Consider the following 17,280-nt stretch of genomic DNA (forward strand, 5'->3'; position numbering starts at 1 on the left):
TAGGCACGCATGCAACTACTTTTACTTTTGGCTAATTTGGTTGTTTAAAAGACCAAAACTTCAGCAAAACCTTGCTGTTTGACCCAGAGGAACTAAGTTAATGTGTTTCCTTGATGAATCAATGCTGCAGAACTTGTTGATGCAACCACGCTCACTACCGAGCCCCTGACTGTCCAACGAGACAAATGTGATACCACTGAAGATCTGAGAATCTCCCCTTCACTGGACTTTTTAAATCATATAGATCAGATTAGCGTTTCATAGGTTAGCTCCAGGTAGTTTGTTAAGAGCTAATCAATTTTCAGAGGGATCTCCTGACTATAGGTCTCCTCAAGTCATTCCACAAGTTGTAGATCTGATATAGGTCTGGGCCCTGACTGGACCAAAATGTTGTTCAACTTTTTCTTCTTCTTGAAGCATTCTTTGTTGATTTAAATTTGTGTTTGGTGTTATTAACACATTCAAAATGAAATTCTACTTCATCTTTAGGTTTGTGATTTTGTTCCAAAAATAGAGTTGTATAGAGCAGAATCCTCCATAATGTCACTCGCTGTGCATCAAGCGCTTCTGGCAGGTCTAGAATTTGGGATCGGAATGTTTGTTACTTAATTATTAATTAAAATATTTCAGAATGGAAAAAAAGAACAAGAACACTATACCCGGTTTCTCAGATGAGGCTTAAACCTAGTCTCAGACTTAAATGCATGTTTGAGCTGTTTTAACTGAAAGCAACTTGCGCTGACATATCTTAAAATGTCAGTACCATTGTTTTGTCTCAAGATGCACACCAGTAATGTAGTAGCCGGCGATGCATACAAGATGTGATGTCAGTAGCTACCTCGATTTTTATTATTTTTTACAGCTACTTCAGGAGCTATGGAAAATTTGCCTGAATGAGGCACTTTGGGAAACCGTGCGATGCCCCATGTCAAGTACAGATGCACTGATGAGCTACTGTCCCGTGTGTACAATTTTACAGCAATGCTTTGGCCGTGTTTCTAATTCTTTACCCCACATGCTTGTGGCTTTACACTCCTCTCTAAGCGAAGCTTCGTCTAACCCGTTAGGCAAGGCAAGGCAAGTTTATTTATATAGCACATTTCATACACAATGGCAATTCAAAGTGCTTTACATAGAAGAAATTAAAATAATAAAAAGAAATAAGAATAGTTAAAACAGTTTAGAAGAATACAAAATAAAATACAGTACAAACAGTCGGACGAACATTGGCACAGTGCTCATTCAGTAAATGCATAGTTAAACAGATGTGTTTTGAGTCTGGATTTGAATGTGACTACAGTAGGAGCACATCTGATCTCCTCTGGAAGCTGGTTCCAGCTGCGGCTGGCATAATAGCTAAAAGCGGACTCGCCATGCTTAGAGTGAACCCTTGGTATTTCTAGCTGATATGATCCTAATGATCTGAGTGATCTGTTGGGTTTATATTCAGTGAGCATATCTGCAATATATTGAGGTCCTAGGCCATTGAATGATTTATATCCCAGTAATAATACTTTAAAATCAATCCTAAATTTAACTGGGAGCCAGTGTAAAGACCTGAGGACTGGTGTGATATGTTCATATTTTCTGGTTCTGCTCAGAATCCTGGCGGCAGCGTTCTGTATGAGCTGCAACTGTCTTATGGTCTTTTTGGGAAGGCCAGTGAGGAGTCCATTACAATAATCCACCCTGCTGGTGATGAAAGCATGAACAAGTTTCTCTAAGTCTTGTCTGGAAACAAAGCATCTTATTCTTGCTATATTTGGTGAGCTCTGTGTGCAGGGCTCAGCTGAGATTGTGTCCGTGAGCAGAGGTTGTTGTGGCGGAGTGGTGTTATCATGTCCATTTTGCTGCTGAAGTGAAGTCCCGTGGTCATTCATACTGTGTCCAGGTGTGTGTGTGCCATTCAGATTGAGTGGATTGGCACAAACTGCAGAAGGATGATTGAGGGAGAAGTAGATATTGTCCTTTAACACTCTTGAACCAAGTTTGTTTGGGTGATGGCCATCCCGATGAAACAGTTGTCTCTGACTCCAGAAAAGATTGAAATTGTCAATGAAGTTCACTGCTTTTATATTGCAGGTTTTTTGCAGCCATGTATTAAGCCCAAGCAACCGTGAAAACCTGTTTGTTCCTCTTGCTGGTAGTGGTCCACTGATGAATGTTTGAACTTTCAGTCTTTTAAGTGTTTCAAAAAGTTCATTGAAATCCTTCTTAAGGAGTTCTGACTGCTCTTTATGAATATCATTCTTCCCCACATGTATGATGAGTCGATTTGCAGTCTTATGTTTCATCAGAATGTTCTGAAGTTCCCTGTTTATATCAGAAGTTGTTGCTTGTGGAAGGCAGCACGTAGTTGTATCCCTGCTGCTAATGTTTCTGATTATGGAGTCCCCCACTATCAGAGTCCTGGGCTCGGCTGCGCTCTGAGCTGAGTGCCGCTGTCTGCTCGACCTTGAGCGCCAGTTAGCATCAGTGTTAGCTACTGGCCTATTCAGTCTGTGTTCGATCACATTCATCACATTTGTGGATTCCTCATTTACATTCATTAGTACTTCAAATCTGTTCTCAAGATGTATAGGCGGTGGTAGGAGGCCAGTGTTTGCAATCCTTGTCAGAGCTGTATCTGGGGTAGAGGATGCTACTGCGGTAATATGTGATGCTCGTGACAATCTGATGTCTCGAGTGCCTTTGGGTTTAGCTCCCTGTTTGTGCCATCGATTAGTAAGTCGATCGGCTTGTTTCTCTACCTGTCGAGGAGCACTAGTTTCATGGGACTCACCGGCTGTATGCTGAGGGTGTCCATGACGAAGCTCTGTTGTGTGCTCCGTCTGGTTTGGTGGTCCCGTAAATAACTTTGTTTCTAGAACTGCAATCCTTTGTAAAAGTCTGTGGCAGTTGGTGCAGCAAGTAGATTCCAGAAGAGGCATTTTCTCTTATCCTTGTAGGCAGTTGTGTTTTCCTTTCCCGGTATGTAAGCTGGTCGGGTAAAAGAATTCTCAGTTTTTGTAGTAATCCAAACTTTGTCGTATGAGCACTGTGCTGATTTGCTGAAGTTAAAATTAGGTGATAAAAGGAAATAAAATAAAGGAAATCAAATATAGAAAAAATAGGAGATAAAATGTAAAAGCGATAGAGCAAAGCGCGGAGCAGTAAGCAAGAGCGTCCGAACAGTAGCTGAGCAGGAAGTAGCTGAGTAGTTAGTGATGGAACTAACTGAGCAGGACAAGGCATGTGCATTCTTGACAACCTCTATGGCATAGTTTAGGCTTGTGCAAGCTTGATTGCAGGTTTAGTTGGCTCAGCCTTCTTTGGCAGAGGTATGTCGGGAAAATTTGCGATGGGTACCATTGGTACCTGGTTGAATTATTTTACCAGCTGCACAGGAAGACTACCTTAAACTCATTCTCATCATGTTGGGGACAGGCTCAGGATCCAGGTCACCTCCAAAAGCCTCTAGTGTCTTGACACAATTGAACACACACTGGTGTTTTTAGTAAGCCAAACCATTTAAATATAATAATAATAATAATAATAATAATAATAAACACAGAAGTATGTTACTATTTTAATACATTTGCACTGTAAAATAAAAAATATATATAAATGGTTTACAGTACAGTAGTAAAATTGCTAATCTCTTGATTTCTTCACTTGCAAGAGCTAAACTGTCAAGCTTTTAATTTTAGCGTGTAGATCTTTATATTCTCTTTAAAGTTTACAAACATGTTACAAATACTTCCTTCTGCAAATGTAGTGAAATGCTGTAAACTTTTACAGTTACATTTTTACTCATTGCTGCAAACAATTACTCATATCTAGGTGTTCAGATATAGTGTGATTTTTGTCATATTTTGCGATTTCAGACTATTGTTTCATAATTAAAGCTGCAGTCGGCAAGTCTGGTAGATTGCGTCGACTTAGCCAAAATTTTGAATGTTTACAACTCCCATGCCCCTCCCCCACTACCAGCGAGCACCTCCCATCGAGGTCGTGCTCGTCAGTGTGTGTGTACCTGATTTTCTGTGAACGCGTCTGTCTCTTCAGCATCGATACACCATGGACTCGGAGGTAGGCTGCCCTGGCTAATCTATCCATAGATAGCAATAACCGAGGAATTGGAAGCTTGTTAGTAGATTTTCTCTTCGCCATCACGCTTCGTCCAATCTTCAGGCGAACATCAGGCGTGTCGTGTCAAGTCAAGTCAAGTATATTTGTATAGCGCTTTTCACAATACAAATTGTATCAAAGCAGCTTCACAGTATTAAATTAAAATAATACAACAAGGTTTGTTTCTAGTGGAATTTATTGATTGATAAAAATAAATTAATATTCCCAAAATATCCCCAACTGAGCAAGCCGAACGCAACAGTGGCAAGGAACCGAAAAACTTCAAGTGACCTGACGGTGACCTAAAACTCCATCAGGTGACCTAAGGTCCTCAGGTCGTGTGCATGTGATATTGTAACGTGTGCGAGCCGCGAGGGAGGGGGGATCTGTGGCGTGTGCACGAACTGTGATTGACAGTCAGATCTCACACCCCCCTGCGCTGATTGGACCCGATGATCCGGGAGCGGTGGATTTTTGCAAAACAAATAACACGCTCCAGGTGGAGTTAGAAGCTCAGGTTTTTTTCTAAAACCACCTTATTTATGTTGTTCTGTCGGATTATAGTGTCGATTTCACTGATTATGAGGACAAAATTTTTGCAGACGGCAGCTTTAATAAATCATAACTACTGTACAAAGTAAAATTTAATATGGAATTTTATTTTTCTGTAGACTTTCAGATTGCAGTATCACAGAAGAAGGTTATAAAGCTCTGGCTTCAGCTCTGAGATCTTCACACCTGATAGAGCTGGATCTCAGAGGAAATGATCCTGGACAGTCAGGAGTGAAAGAGCTCAGTGATTTACTACAGGATCAGAAGTGTCAACTCAAGACACTGAGGTGAGTACTATTAAAACAACACTCAATAGTCTTAATATAGTTTTTGCCAAAAGAGAATTCAACTGTCAAAAACACATTTATTAACTAGATTTTGAAAAGACTAAAGGCCCTTTCACAATCTTGAAACCCTAGGGCAGTGGTTCTCAACCTCTCCTGCAGGGACCCCCTGACAGGCCATGTTTCTGTTTTAACCCTGAAATGGCACACCTGATTCAATTAATTAAAGGCTTAATGAGTAGTTGACTAATTGATTAATTGACTAATTCCTACTCTTCCTACTCTAATAAATACTCATTAATTGAATCAGGTGTGCCATTTCAGGGTTAAAACAGAAACATGGCCTGTCAGGGGGTCCCTTCAGGAGAGGTTGAGAACCACTGCCCTAGGGTTAGTGATGGCCAGATCGAGGCCTCGTGAAGCAATGAAACAGTTGAACCAAATGTGCCATATTGTTTCGAGGCTTCGAATCAATCCGACACCCGTCTCAACGGTGACACCTAGTGGTCACTTGCAGGTGTTGATCTGAAACAACCTTGACGAGCCATTAAAAAAATTTGTTGTTTTTTTATTATTATAATTTTCTAATATGTGAAGATTGTAACCTATAGGCTCCTCACTGTGCATAATGTTATTTTGGTCTTGCAAAATGAATATTAATAAAAGAAATCAAGCCACAATGTCTCACTTTTTTAGAGATTTTTATTCAAAAATATTAATTTCTCTGCTGTGGAAGGACTTAGACTACTTCTTTTTTTACAGATAATTTCTCCAGCCTTTGAAAAAATCCTCTCACAAGGGACACTTGTTGCTGGCATGCAAAGAGATATATATATATATATATATATATATATATATATTGTTTTGGTGATTTTCCTGTTATTGTGACAGGACAGTAGAGAGATGACAAAAAAACGAGGCGGGAAAGGTCCACGAGCCGGGATTTGAACTCGGGACGCCCGAGTGCAAAGACGCTACATGTCGGCGCACTGACCACGAGGCCATTGACGCCGACGGCAGAGATATTTTTTTTAGCTAGGACATACAAATGAGGAAAGATTACTGCTATCTCTTTCCAGTTCATTTAAATTCCAGTTAAATTTAAATGCAAGTCTAAATAGCCTATAACTAATCAAATCGCACTATGTCACTATATCACCAAAAATCCGCTATCTCAAAATCAAACTCCTCTCACAAAAACCCACGAGGTCAATATGCGTTGATTTCACTTTTATACAGATGTGCGACTGTGTGGCCTGTTCCCGACCGTGTCAATCAAACGCTGATTCGGCGGACCACACCTGATGAAACACTTCGAGGCTTTGTTTGGCCATAGTCACGTGACATAGGTGTTTTGAATCACGCTTCGGATCAGTGTTTCGAAACATCTGCGCTTCGGGATCTCGCAAAGCTTCGGAACGACTGTTTCGCGTCAGCCATCCTTACCTAGGGTGAACCCTACAGAGCTCACAAGCACTAATCTTCAGTGATCACTAAATGTTGGCATCAAGTATTTTGTGTTTGTAAATTCTCCCTCTTCTGTTCATCATTTTAGGCTGCGTAAGTGTGGTCTAACAGAGGAAAGCTGTTCAGCTCTCGCTACAGTCCTGAGATCAAACTCCAGTCTGAAAGAGCTTGACATCAGCAACAATAATCTGCAGGATTCAGGAGTGAAGAAACTCCAGACCGGATTAGAAAATACAAACTGTACACTGGAGAGACTCAGGTGAGTTCAATGAACCATTATTTTATTTTACTAATCACATTTTTAATTTATTTTTTTATTTATTCTCTGATTTAAAAAAAAATACAATAAATAAAGTGCATTTGACCATTTTTCATGTAAAAAAATTTTCATTTTTTTTTTTTTTTTTTTGAGTGGTTATAAATGTCTTTGTTCTAGACTTTCAGACTGCAGTATCACAGAAGAAGGTTATAAAGCTCTGGCTTCAGCTCTGAGATCTTCACACCTGATAGAGCTGGATCTCACAGGAAATGATCCTGGACAATCAGGAGTGAAGGAGCTCAGTGATTTACTACAGGATCAGAAGTGTCAACTCAAGACACTGAGGTGAGTACTATTAAAACAACACTCAATAGTCTTAATATCGTTTTTGCCAAAAGAGAATTCAACTGTCAAAAACACATTTATAAATTAGATTTTGTAAAGACTAAAGGCCCTTTCACAAGAATATGAAGATACCAAAATGAAATGCCATGTAATGTACTTATTACTCTGTTTCCAGGTTTTTGAGTCCTGCTGCAGATGAAGCCTGTCAGTATGTGAGAGGAATTGTGGGTGAAAACCCGTTACTCCTGAGAGAGCTGAATCTGAGTGAACATGAACTAGGAGAGACACGAGTGAATCAGATCGCTGCTCTACTGCAGGATAAACACTGTAAACTCAACACACTGATGTGAGTTGAACTTTTCTAACATTTTTATTGGACATTTAAATTATCTTAAATCGGGTGAACCCTACAGAGCTCACAAGCACTAATCTTCAGTGATCATTAAAAGTTGGCATCAAGTACTTTGTGTTTGTAAATTCTCCCTCTTCTGTTCATCATTTTAGGCTGCGTAAGTGTGGTCTAACAGAGGAAAGCTGTTCAGCTCTCGCTACAGTCCTGAGATCAAACTCCAGTCTGAAAGAGCTTGACATCAGCAACAATAATCTGCAGGATTCAGGAGTGACGAAACTCCAGAACGGATTAGAAAATACAAACTGCACACTGGAGACACTCAGGTGAGTTCAATGAACCATTATTTTATTTTACTAATCACATTTTTTATTCTCTGATTTAAAGAAAATACAATAAATAAAGTGCATTTGACGGTTTTTCATGTAAATATATATATATTTTTTTTGAGTGGTTATAAATGTCTTTTCTCTAGACTTTCAGACTGCAGTATCACAGAAGAAGGTTATAAAGCTCTGGCTTCAGCTCTGAGATCAAACCCTTCACACCTGATAGAGCTGGATCTCAGAGGAAATGATCCTGGACAATCAGGAGTGAAGGAGCTCGATGATTTACTACAGGATCAGAAGTGTCAACTCAAGACACTGAGGTGAGACATGATGAAAAATAAATGAAAATAACGTACAGACTACTAGGCTGCACCCTAGTAGCCTAGTCAACGAGAAGAGTCTTAGTTGACCAAAATTGTATTAGTTAGTAAATCGCAGAAGAAAAAAAAACTCCACAGGAAGTGGCAAGTCACGCAGTCCACAACAGATAGATGATTATTGGCTGGTCCTTGTGGTAATTACTGTACCAGACCTGCCAACGCATTTTGCGTAGCGGATACGCATTTTGACCTCAAAATACGCTGGTGCGATTTTTCACTCTATGCAAAAACCTGGTGACGCCTCTGTGCATGCGGAGTCCTCAAATAAAGCAACAGCAAAAGAAGAAGAGTTTGACCAATCATAGCGCTGGGTTCATTTCCCAAATAGCAAGCGGTGATGATTGACAGATTCGTAAGGCCTATCATTAAAAAGAGACTGAAAATCGACAGCAGTAAAGAATTCTGCTAGATCCCCCTTCCACTCCCACGGCCCTCCGTCTGACTGATTTAAAAGGACAGTACAGTAGTCAAGGTACTTCTGAGTCCTGAAGGTAAACGGCCTGGGGGTGGATGTGGAAAGTTGAAATATTGTACTGAGTTATCTTAATCTGGATTCAATTATCAATTATCATGATTACTCACATAAGAGGAAGACATCATCAGCCATACAAATTATAAAATGCTCAAGTAACCCTGAACAATAAATCTAAATAAAATTGAAATCGCTATGGCTTAGTGATTATGAAAGTGCTGTAATTTGTTTGTTGATGACTGATAAGTGCAAATCTCGAGAAACAGGTGTTTATTTATTCATTCTCAGTGTTGAGAAACGTAGCCTGCATGTTACGTTATTGTGTTAATAATAACTAAATACCTATTTATGTTACATATTTATTTTGTATGAAAACTAGCGCGTTAGTTAGTTATGGATTTAAAAGTAGGCTACCGTTGTCTCAGTGCTGCGCTCTCTCTCTCTCACAAACACGGACACGCGCACACAGAGAGAGAAGATAATTGTAAAATGAAAATTGACGGGCTAAGTTTAAATTTTGTTCTTGCTTGTGTGTCAAAATGTCAGAAAGCATTTTGTATTATCCATTCGTGTTTTTAAAATTCGTTAAATGACGGACGCTTTACCGTTAACACATCCCTCATATGTCGTATTCATCTTATTCGAACTTATAGGCTACTTGATATTCTTTTTAGAATAAGTGATTCGTTTTGCTATTATTGGGTCATGTGACAGGACTCCTGCCTATTCATTGTCAACTGTTTTCTATAAATACGTTTGTATTGGCTAACGTTTATTCAGCTAATGCGTGTCCTGTTTAAAATGTGCAATGCTCAAATGTAAAGTCAGCACGTCACAAATAGAAAATCCCCTTTTCCCTGTGGGATTTAGTATCATATTTGGATATTGGAATAATAAATTAAGTAGCCAATTTAAAATAAATCACATGTACACACAACGTTCCTGTTTTTTTTTTTTTTTTTACTGTTTTCTAGGGGTTTCTAAATTTTAAACTAGTTGACCAGGATTATATGCAATGCAATATCTTCATGAATAAAAATTGGTGTTGAGCAGTATTGAAACTTTGAATTCAAAACTAGAATTATGAAGATAGGCATGTGTTTGTGTGCGTCTCGCATTCTCAAAATAATGACAAAAATATATGAGGTTTCTCACTAATGGGTGGGCAACGGTGGAGCGTACATTGGCGGTGGGCTGTCGTGTGCGCTGGGGGGGGGGGATTTCTTCAGGGCAAGTCTGCTGTACAGTTGGGCAGGAAATCCAAATGCTCGCCTATCATTTACTGTCCTCATATGTCTCATCACATTTTTATCACATTAAGTATTAGCAGCTTGATAGTACAGCTCGCTCAAATTCTAAATAGAAAAACGTGTGATTATTATTTGGTGCATATTCATATGTTTGTGCAGAGTGTGGAAGTTGAATAGTAGTGTGCTGCATGACAGTTAAAGGGATAGTTCACTTTAAAATTAAAATTCTGTCATCATATACTCACCCTCAAGTTGTGCTGAACACAAAGGAAGATATTTTGAAGAATGTCAGTAACCAAACAGTTAACTGGAACCATTGACTGAAAAAAATATATACTATGGAAGTCAATGGTTCCAGTTACCTGTCTGGTTACTGACATTCTTCAAAATATCTTCCTTTGTGTTCAGCAGAAGAAAGAAATTCATACAGGTTTGAAACAACTTGAGGGTGGGTGAGTAAATGATGACAGAATTTTTATTTTAATGTCGTTATAATTTTTGTTCAAACTGCTACTATTAAAGTGTATAATACTAAAGGCACCCTTCATATTAATACATTTAAATTGCTCGTCAGTGTAGTAATCACAATCATTAATTATATTATTAAACAAATGCTTATCCGGATCTATGTCACAGCCAAACTCATTTGCTCTATAATTTATATCATCGTACAGAAAAATGTCTTCACTACCATGTATAAATTCTACGTCATTGTTATCAATATCCACTTCACTTAATTCATCCTCACTGTCATACATTTGTTTTTAGTTTTGTCATACCTACACCTTCCCACCAAAAGTACATAACGTTGGACAACCCAACCACAAGACCATTCACGCTCATGGAGCACACATTTATGCACACGTACGCAGGACACACACACAGACAGCGTACAGATCCAGTTTTATACCCGGACAACACACTGATAATTACACACACGCACACACACAACACACAATCAGACGCACACATAAAACTACAGTCCATTTGGAAATGTCCCGTACAATTCACAGTCCTCCCAAATCCAAAGCCCAAAGTCCGAGTGTTCGAAATATTGATATCCACTTGTCGACTCCACTGAATACCATAGGAACAACCACTAATAGGAAAGAGACTCACTGTCATTATATCCCTTGAAAAAAATGTCCCAAAACTTAAATCCTCCATCCAACGCCAGACGAACACACTCTGTCCATTTGCAGCATTATAGTATATCCTCAGTCCAACAAAAAAATATCCATTAATCCATTGTCTACTTCGTGTTAAATTATTCATCCAGGAAACATCCGCTGCGTAACTAAAAATAATAATGAGGCAAGATATCACCTGTGAGCATCCATGTCCTCCCATCTGGACAGAATTGTCTTTCCCATAAACACTAGAGCTGGTCTTCTCTCGAGTTGTATCAAGAATAATACTCAGTGGCATTATCAACATTATTTAAATTGGTCAAGGTCTTTCATTTCTCTTACCAATATGACTTTAGCTTGTTCTGGAGTGCGCCCATTTAGCTGGATAAATATCTTACAGTTCCTCGTCCATGTCGCTTTGATCTTCCCATTTTTTTTCAGGATACGCGCTTCTCTGGCAATTCCTGTCGCTTTCTTTGTGAGATGATCATTCAGATACACTGATGTTCCTTTTAACTTCTTCCCTTGACGCATGAGTTCTGTCTTATGTTTGCGATTTGCAAAGCGCAAGATGATAGCTGGATTAGCCTTGTCCTTCCGCGGCAAAGTATGGCATGCCGAGATGGCGTTCGGATCCAGGTAAACATCCTTCTCTGCCAGAAAGTTCACAACTTGCTCTTCCAGCGTTTGCAAATCCTCGACATGTGCATCCTCACTTATATTTCTGCCTTCCATAGCTGCTCTAGCATAAGAGCGCGGCTTGGTGGTAAGACCTGTAATTATTACATCTTCCATTCTGGTGTACTGCTCTAGGTTGTCGATTCTTTTCTCAAGCTCCTCGATGGTTTTGTCTCTTTCTCTTACAATATTTTTAAGTTGTTTCACTTCTTCAAAAAGCTCCGCTAGCTTCATCAGCTGTTGCGTCACTTTCGGTAACTCCCCAGACATATAATTTAGGGACTCGCGGATTTCCTCCAAGTCATTCTCCATCTTTGCCTCCGCTGCTGATTTCTTCGGGCCCATCGTAAACTTTTCCTGTGCTCCTTTTTTTTTGTGTGTGTGTGTTTGCTTCTACTCACACTTTAGGCAAGAAAAAGAAACGTATATTTGATGCTTAAGCCTACCACACTTCACAGAGCGCAGCCATCTTCAAACCTAATCAAACACACCTGTCTTTAATTTTCAAGTGATCCTGAAGACCTTAATTGATTGCTACAGGTGTGTTTGATTAGGGTTGGAAATGAACTGTGCAGGACAGTCAATGGCAGGAGCAGGATTGGGCACCCCTGCCCTAATTGAACTAACTAGATGATTAGAAAATTCTTTAGTCGAGGGCATCCCTAGTGCAGATGAATTATTAATATAAATATTACTTGACTAAATGATCTGTTGCATCAAAGTAAATTCAAGACAATCAGATGCTATTTTCATGAGATCAAGTTTAGTTTTGAACTGAATTGAATTCTGCTTCATCTTCCCTTTCAGGTTTTTGAGTCCTGCTGCAGATAAAGCCTGTCAGTATGTGAGAGGAATTGTGGGTAAAAACCCGTTACTCCTGAGAGAACTGAATCTGAGTGAACATGAACTAAGAGACACAGGAGTGAATCAGATCGCTGCTCTACTGCAGGATAAACACTGTAAACTCAACACACTGATGTGAGTATTGTACATTTTACTGTCATTGCTGTTCTTTAAAGGGTTTGCAGAATAAGAACCATTATTCTTTTTTATTATTGTTGTGGTGGCAGAAAATAATAAATCATATTTTCAGTACCTTGTTTTCGATTAAAATTATCATTGTTTTCCATTAAAAAAGGTTTTGAGTGAAACTGAAGAATGTGTCCTGACTTTTTCTTTCTCTTTAGGCTGAATAATAACAGCATTACAGCAGAAGGTTGTGCTGCTCTGACTTCAGCGTTTAATTCAAACCCTTCAAACCTGATAGAGCTGGATCTGAGTGAGAATAAACTAGGAAACTCTGGAATGAAGAAGATCTGTGTTCTGTTGGAAAATACACAATGCAGTCTGGAAAAGCTGAAGTGTGTATTTATATCATTGCACATTTCTATATACATTTATGTTTGATTAGATAACATGATGAAAATGAAGGCTATAATTTGACTCTTTTCAACTCAGTTTTACTGTGACACCCTAATGTCCTGCCTAACATCTCCTTTTGTGTGTAACTGAAGAAAATCATTTTGATTGAATAAGTCAGTTATTTTGGACAGTTGATTCAATTAATACATTTATTATCAAGGTTTTGGTAATGTATATACAGTATAGATCATTTTGGAGAAAAGCACACAAGTTTAGCATACATTTTTGTTAGTTTGTCAGAATTATTTGTAAAGCTCAGTACTTGTATGATAAATTATCTCTCAACAAAGAATTCATAATATTATTTTGTTTTTTCAGACTTTCAGACTGTAGTATCACAGAAGAAGGTTATAAAGCTCTGGCTTCAGCTCTGAGATCAAACCCTTCACACCTGATAGAGCTGGATCTCACAGGAAATGATCCTGGACAATCAGGAGTGAAGGAGCTTGATGATTTACTACAGGATGTGCACTCTAGATTGAAAACCATCAGGTGAAGAAATATCATTGTACTTTAACTTTCTGCAACCATAATGCAATGCTAAATCAGTTGGGAAGACATGTCTTCTTTTGATTTATTGTTTATTTAATCACATCACAAAATATGGAAGGTTATGATTGTCTGGAACATTGCATTACATTGTCTTAACAGAACACAAAGATGTAATTCTTGTGTTTTTCTGAGAAGTGATTCCCACATGAATTCCAAATTGACTTTAAACTGTTACTGAACAATCTGCAAAATGCTGCATTTTTAAATGGGCTACATTTATTTTGTGTTTAGATTACTTCCGACACCACTTCACAAGCTAATGTTGCCATCTAGCGGCTGCGTGTGGAACAAACTTAGCAAACTCAGCTTTATGGTCCACCAATGACCGATGCAAGCCGTACACAGTTTTAATGTTTCCTTAAAGTGTTTGAACTGGTAGTTGTTGTGTGAACTTTAGTATGGTTTAAGTCAAGTCACCTTCATTTAGTCAAGTCGCCTTTCTTTATCTAGCACTTTTTACAATACAGATTGTTTCAAAGCAGCTTTACAGAGATAACAGGAAAATAATGCAGCAAAGTTTGTTTCCAGAAGAAAATAGCGTCACAGTCCAGCTTAAGTAAGCTCAGTGAAGATTCATTTTTGTTGTAAAAAAACGAAAAGAAAAGAAACAAAAAGTTATTAATTTAGTTCATTTATATATGTGTGTGTGTGTGTGTGTGTGTGTGTATGTGTATATATAAATATAGCCACTCTGGAGAAAACCGTCATGTCATCGTCAAGCTCAGTTCATTCAGTTCTGATATTATGGTGTCAATGCAGGCAGATCAATAATATTTTTGAATAATAAATTAAATGTCCCCAACTAAGCAAGCCAAAAACCAATGGCAACAAAGGCGAAGAAAGGCGAAAAAGGCGACAGTGGCAAGGAACTAAAAACTCCATCAGGTGACAGAATGGAGAAAAAAACCTTGGGAGAAACCAGGCTCAGTCGGGAGGCCAGTTCTCCTCTGGCCAACGAACGAACAGTGTATGATTATGATTCAGGCAGCATTACAGGTCAGAAGTCAGATTCGAACATTCAGAATATTATCCAGTTCCATCTGGTTGAAGATCGGTGTAATCTTGCGCGTATAGAGACGAGTTTGTTGAGGATCAGTGCCGATGGCTGTCGTGTCAATGAGGCCTTCACAGGGGACAGTCTAGTTGACAACCTCTGCTGACACTTCAGGGATGCGTTGTGGTCGTGTCTAGGCGAGGTTCCACCATCTGATCTAGATACGGCCCGGTTCCAGCTGATTACAGTTAACCTCAAAATAGACTAACATTAGCGAAGATGGCATTCTTTTTATAATGTAGCGATAACATCAGGTGTTATAAGAAGTGTTCCAGGTTCTGGCTGACCTAATCTATGCAGCCTAATAATCATTTAACTGATTTTAATAATAGGAATGTATAGTGTTGTTTGTGTATGCCAGGTTGAAGAGATGTGTTTTTAATCTAGATTTAAACTGACAGAGTTTGTCTGCTTCCCGGACAATGTTAGGAAGACTGTTCTAAAGTTTAGGTGCTAAATAGGAAAAGGATCTACAGCCAGCAGTCGATTTTGATTATCAACTGGCCAGAATTTTGAGATCACAATAGACGTGAAGGACTATAATGCATTAAGAGCTCACTTAAGTACTGGGGAGCTAAACCATTTAGTGCTTTGAAAGTAATTAGCAATATTGAAAAATTTATACCATGTTTAATAGGGAGCCAATGCAGTGTTGACAGAACCGATCAGCTATGCATTGTGTTAATTTTTTTAATTGGTGTGTTTCGTCGGGGTGCAAAGATATATATATAGAGCTGAGGATCATCAGCATAACAGTGAAAACTAATCCCATGCTTCCTAATGATATCTCCCAAGGGTAGCATGTACAGAGTGAACAACAATGGTCCTAGTACTGAGCCTTGTGGTACTCCATTCTGAACGTGTGATCAAAATGACATATCTTCGTTTACTACTACAAACTGATAATGGTCAGATAAATATGATTTAAAGCAATTCCACTAATGCTAACATAATTTTCGAGTCTATTCAAAAGAATGTTGTGGTCGACAGTGTCAAATGCAGCACTAATAGCGAGATACAACCACGATCAGATGATAAGAGCAAATCATTTGTCATTTGATAATCATTTGATAAGAGCAAATCATTACACTAATGAGAGCGGTCTCAGCAATATGATACGATCTAAATACTTACTGGAAATTCTCGCAGATATCATTTCTTTCTAAAAAGGAGCATAGTTGAGAGGATACTGCCTTTTCTAGTATTTTTGACAAAAAGGGTAGACTCGAGATTGGTTCAATAAGAGTTTTTTTTGTTTTTTTAATAAGAGGCTTAATAATAGCCAGCTTAAAAGTTTTCGGTACATACCCTAGTGACAAAGATGAATTAATGATATTAAGGAGAGGATCTATGACCTATGGAAGCATCTATTTCAGTAGCTTAATCGGTATAGGGCCTAACATGCATGTTGTCGATTTAGATCAGTGGTTCTCAACCTTTTTTGGGCCAGCGCCCCCTATCCAATATCCAGGTCCCCACCCAAACTAATGAGCGCCCAGGAACGAGTGAGTGTTAACAGATGAAATAAGTGCAAAATTGTCATTTATTAATACAACTGAACTATACTCCACAGCGATTAATCCAGCGGGGGGGTTCGGGGGCATGCCGCCCCATACCATTCCCCCCCCCCAAAAAAAATTTGTGCATTGTAATGTTAAATTCATCAATCTGGAGCACTTTGAGAGTTCAAAATGTAAAGCACCAACCCATATTCAGTGTGAAAATTAAACAAAGAAAAATTCAAACCTCTTTTAGTTGTGTCCGTCTACATTACACTACTACATAATAATAGTTATAATATTAATCCCATGACAGTAATAGCCATATATTGTAAAACAAATGCACTGAAAAATAAAGGACGGTCATTAAAGCGGTAATGTTTGCACTTAGGTTTTATAACGCATTTTAGGAGAGTATTGCAAGAAGCTTGCTTACATTAACCTTACTTTCGAAAAATAAATAAATACAATCCATGATTTTTCATGAAAAATTATGTTAGAATTGTAGGCCTAAAATACCTTGGTATCAGCTTGTTTTCATCAATAGTATAATTAATACAATTACAATTAATTTGGTTTGTCATGATTAATTTGTAAAAAAAGTTAAAAAAAAAAAGTAAAAAGTAAAAAAAAAGAAATCTTCTAACAAGATTAAACACATTGACCAATTAAATTATTATTGTATTATTAATTATTTTTATATCTTGAAACTACCCAAGCAGCGTTTCGCGCTCAGATGTGATGGCGGAATGAATACATTACCAAAATGTGATTGCAGAATATATTTAAATTATCCATCAAATTGTCATTTTCTCCTTACTGTCTTGCGAGTTAACAATAATGCCTGACCAGTAAATTACTTGGTGAACAAAGAAAACATTTTGGCATTAGGGATTGGAACTAGTTAATGCCTACACATGTAAAAGTTTTACATAAATAGATTTTAGTTTAATTAACTTTAAAATTCGTCGCCAGAGTGAATGGGAACATGATTTATTGAAAATATTTGAAAAAATTTAAGTGTTTCTTAAGTCAATACTTTTTAATGGCTTGTCAACTTTCCATTCCTCCGCTGCATGATTCTAGGCACCACTAGATTGTTGTCAGCGCGAAACACATTTTTGAGCACATGAATGCTGATTCTTCTC

General features: G+C 38.3%; 1 protein-coding gene across 1 annotated transcript in view; it reads left to right on the forward strand.

Annotated features, from left to right (window-relative positions):
* Positions 1-3,951: 3,951 nt before the first annotated feature.
* The window catches only part of LOC311291147 (uncharacterized protein), a gene marked incomplete at both ends in the record, with an annotated part of 96,466 nt that continues 83,137 nt past the window's right edge, over positions 3,952-17,280 (forward strand). The window contains 9 exons of the mRNA XM_084410020.1: positions 3,952-3,999; positions 4,888-4,949; positions 6,502-6,672; positions 6,850-7,017; positions 7,522-7,692; positions 7,842-8,015; positions 12,413-12,583; positions 12,793-12,966; positions 13,346-13,519. Coding sequence (XP_084266146.1) covers positions 3,952-3,999; positions 4,888-4,949; positions 6,502-6,672; positions 6,850-7,017; positions 7,522-7,692; positions 7,842-8,015; positions 12,413-12,583; positions 12,793-12,966; positions 13,346-13,519 — 1,313 coding nt within the window. The remainder of the gene's footprint in view (positions 4,000-4,887; positions 4,950-6,501; positions 6,673-6,849; positions 7,018-7,521; positions 7,693-7,841; positions 8,016-12,412; positions 12,584-12,792; positions 12,967-13,345; positions 13,520-17,280) is intronic.

The sequence above is a fragment of the Rutilus rutilus genome (assembly GCF_951802725.1).
Source record: "Rutilus rutilus genome assembly, chromosome: 5".
Classification (NCBI taxonomy): Eukaryota; Metazoa; Chordata; class Actinopteri; order Cypriniformes; family Leuciscidae; genus Rutilus; species Rutilus rutilus.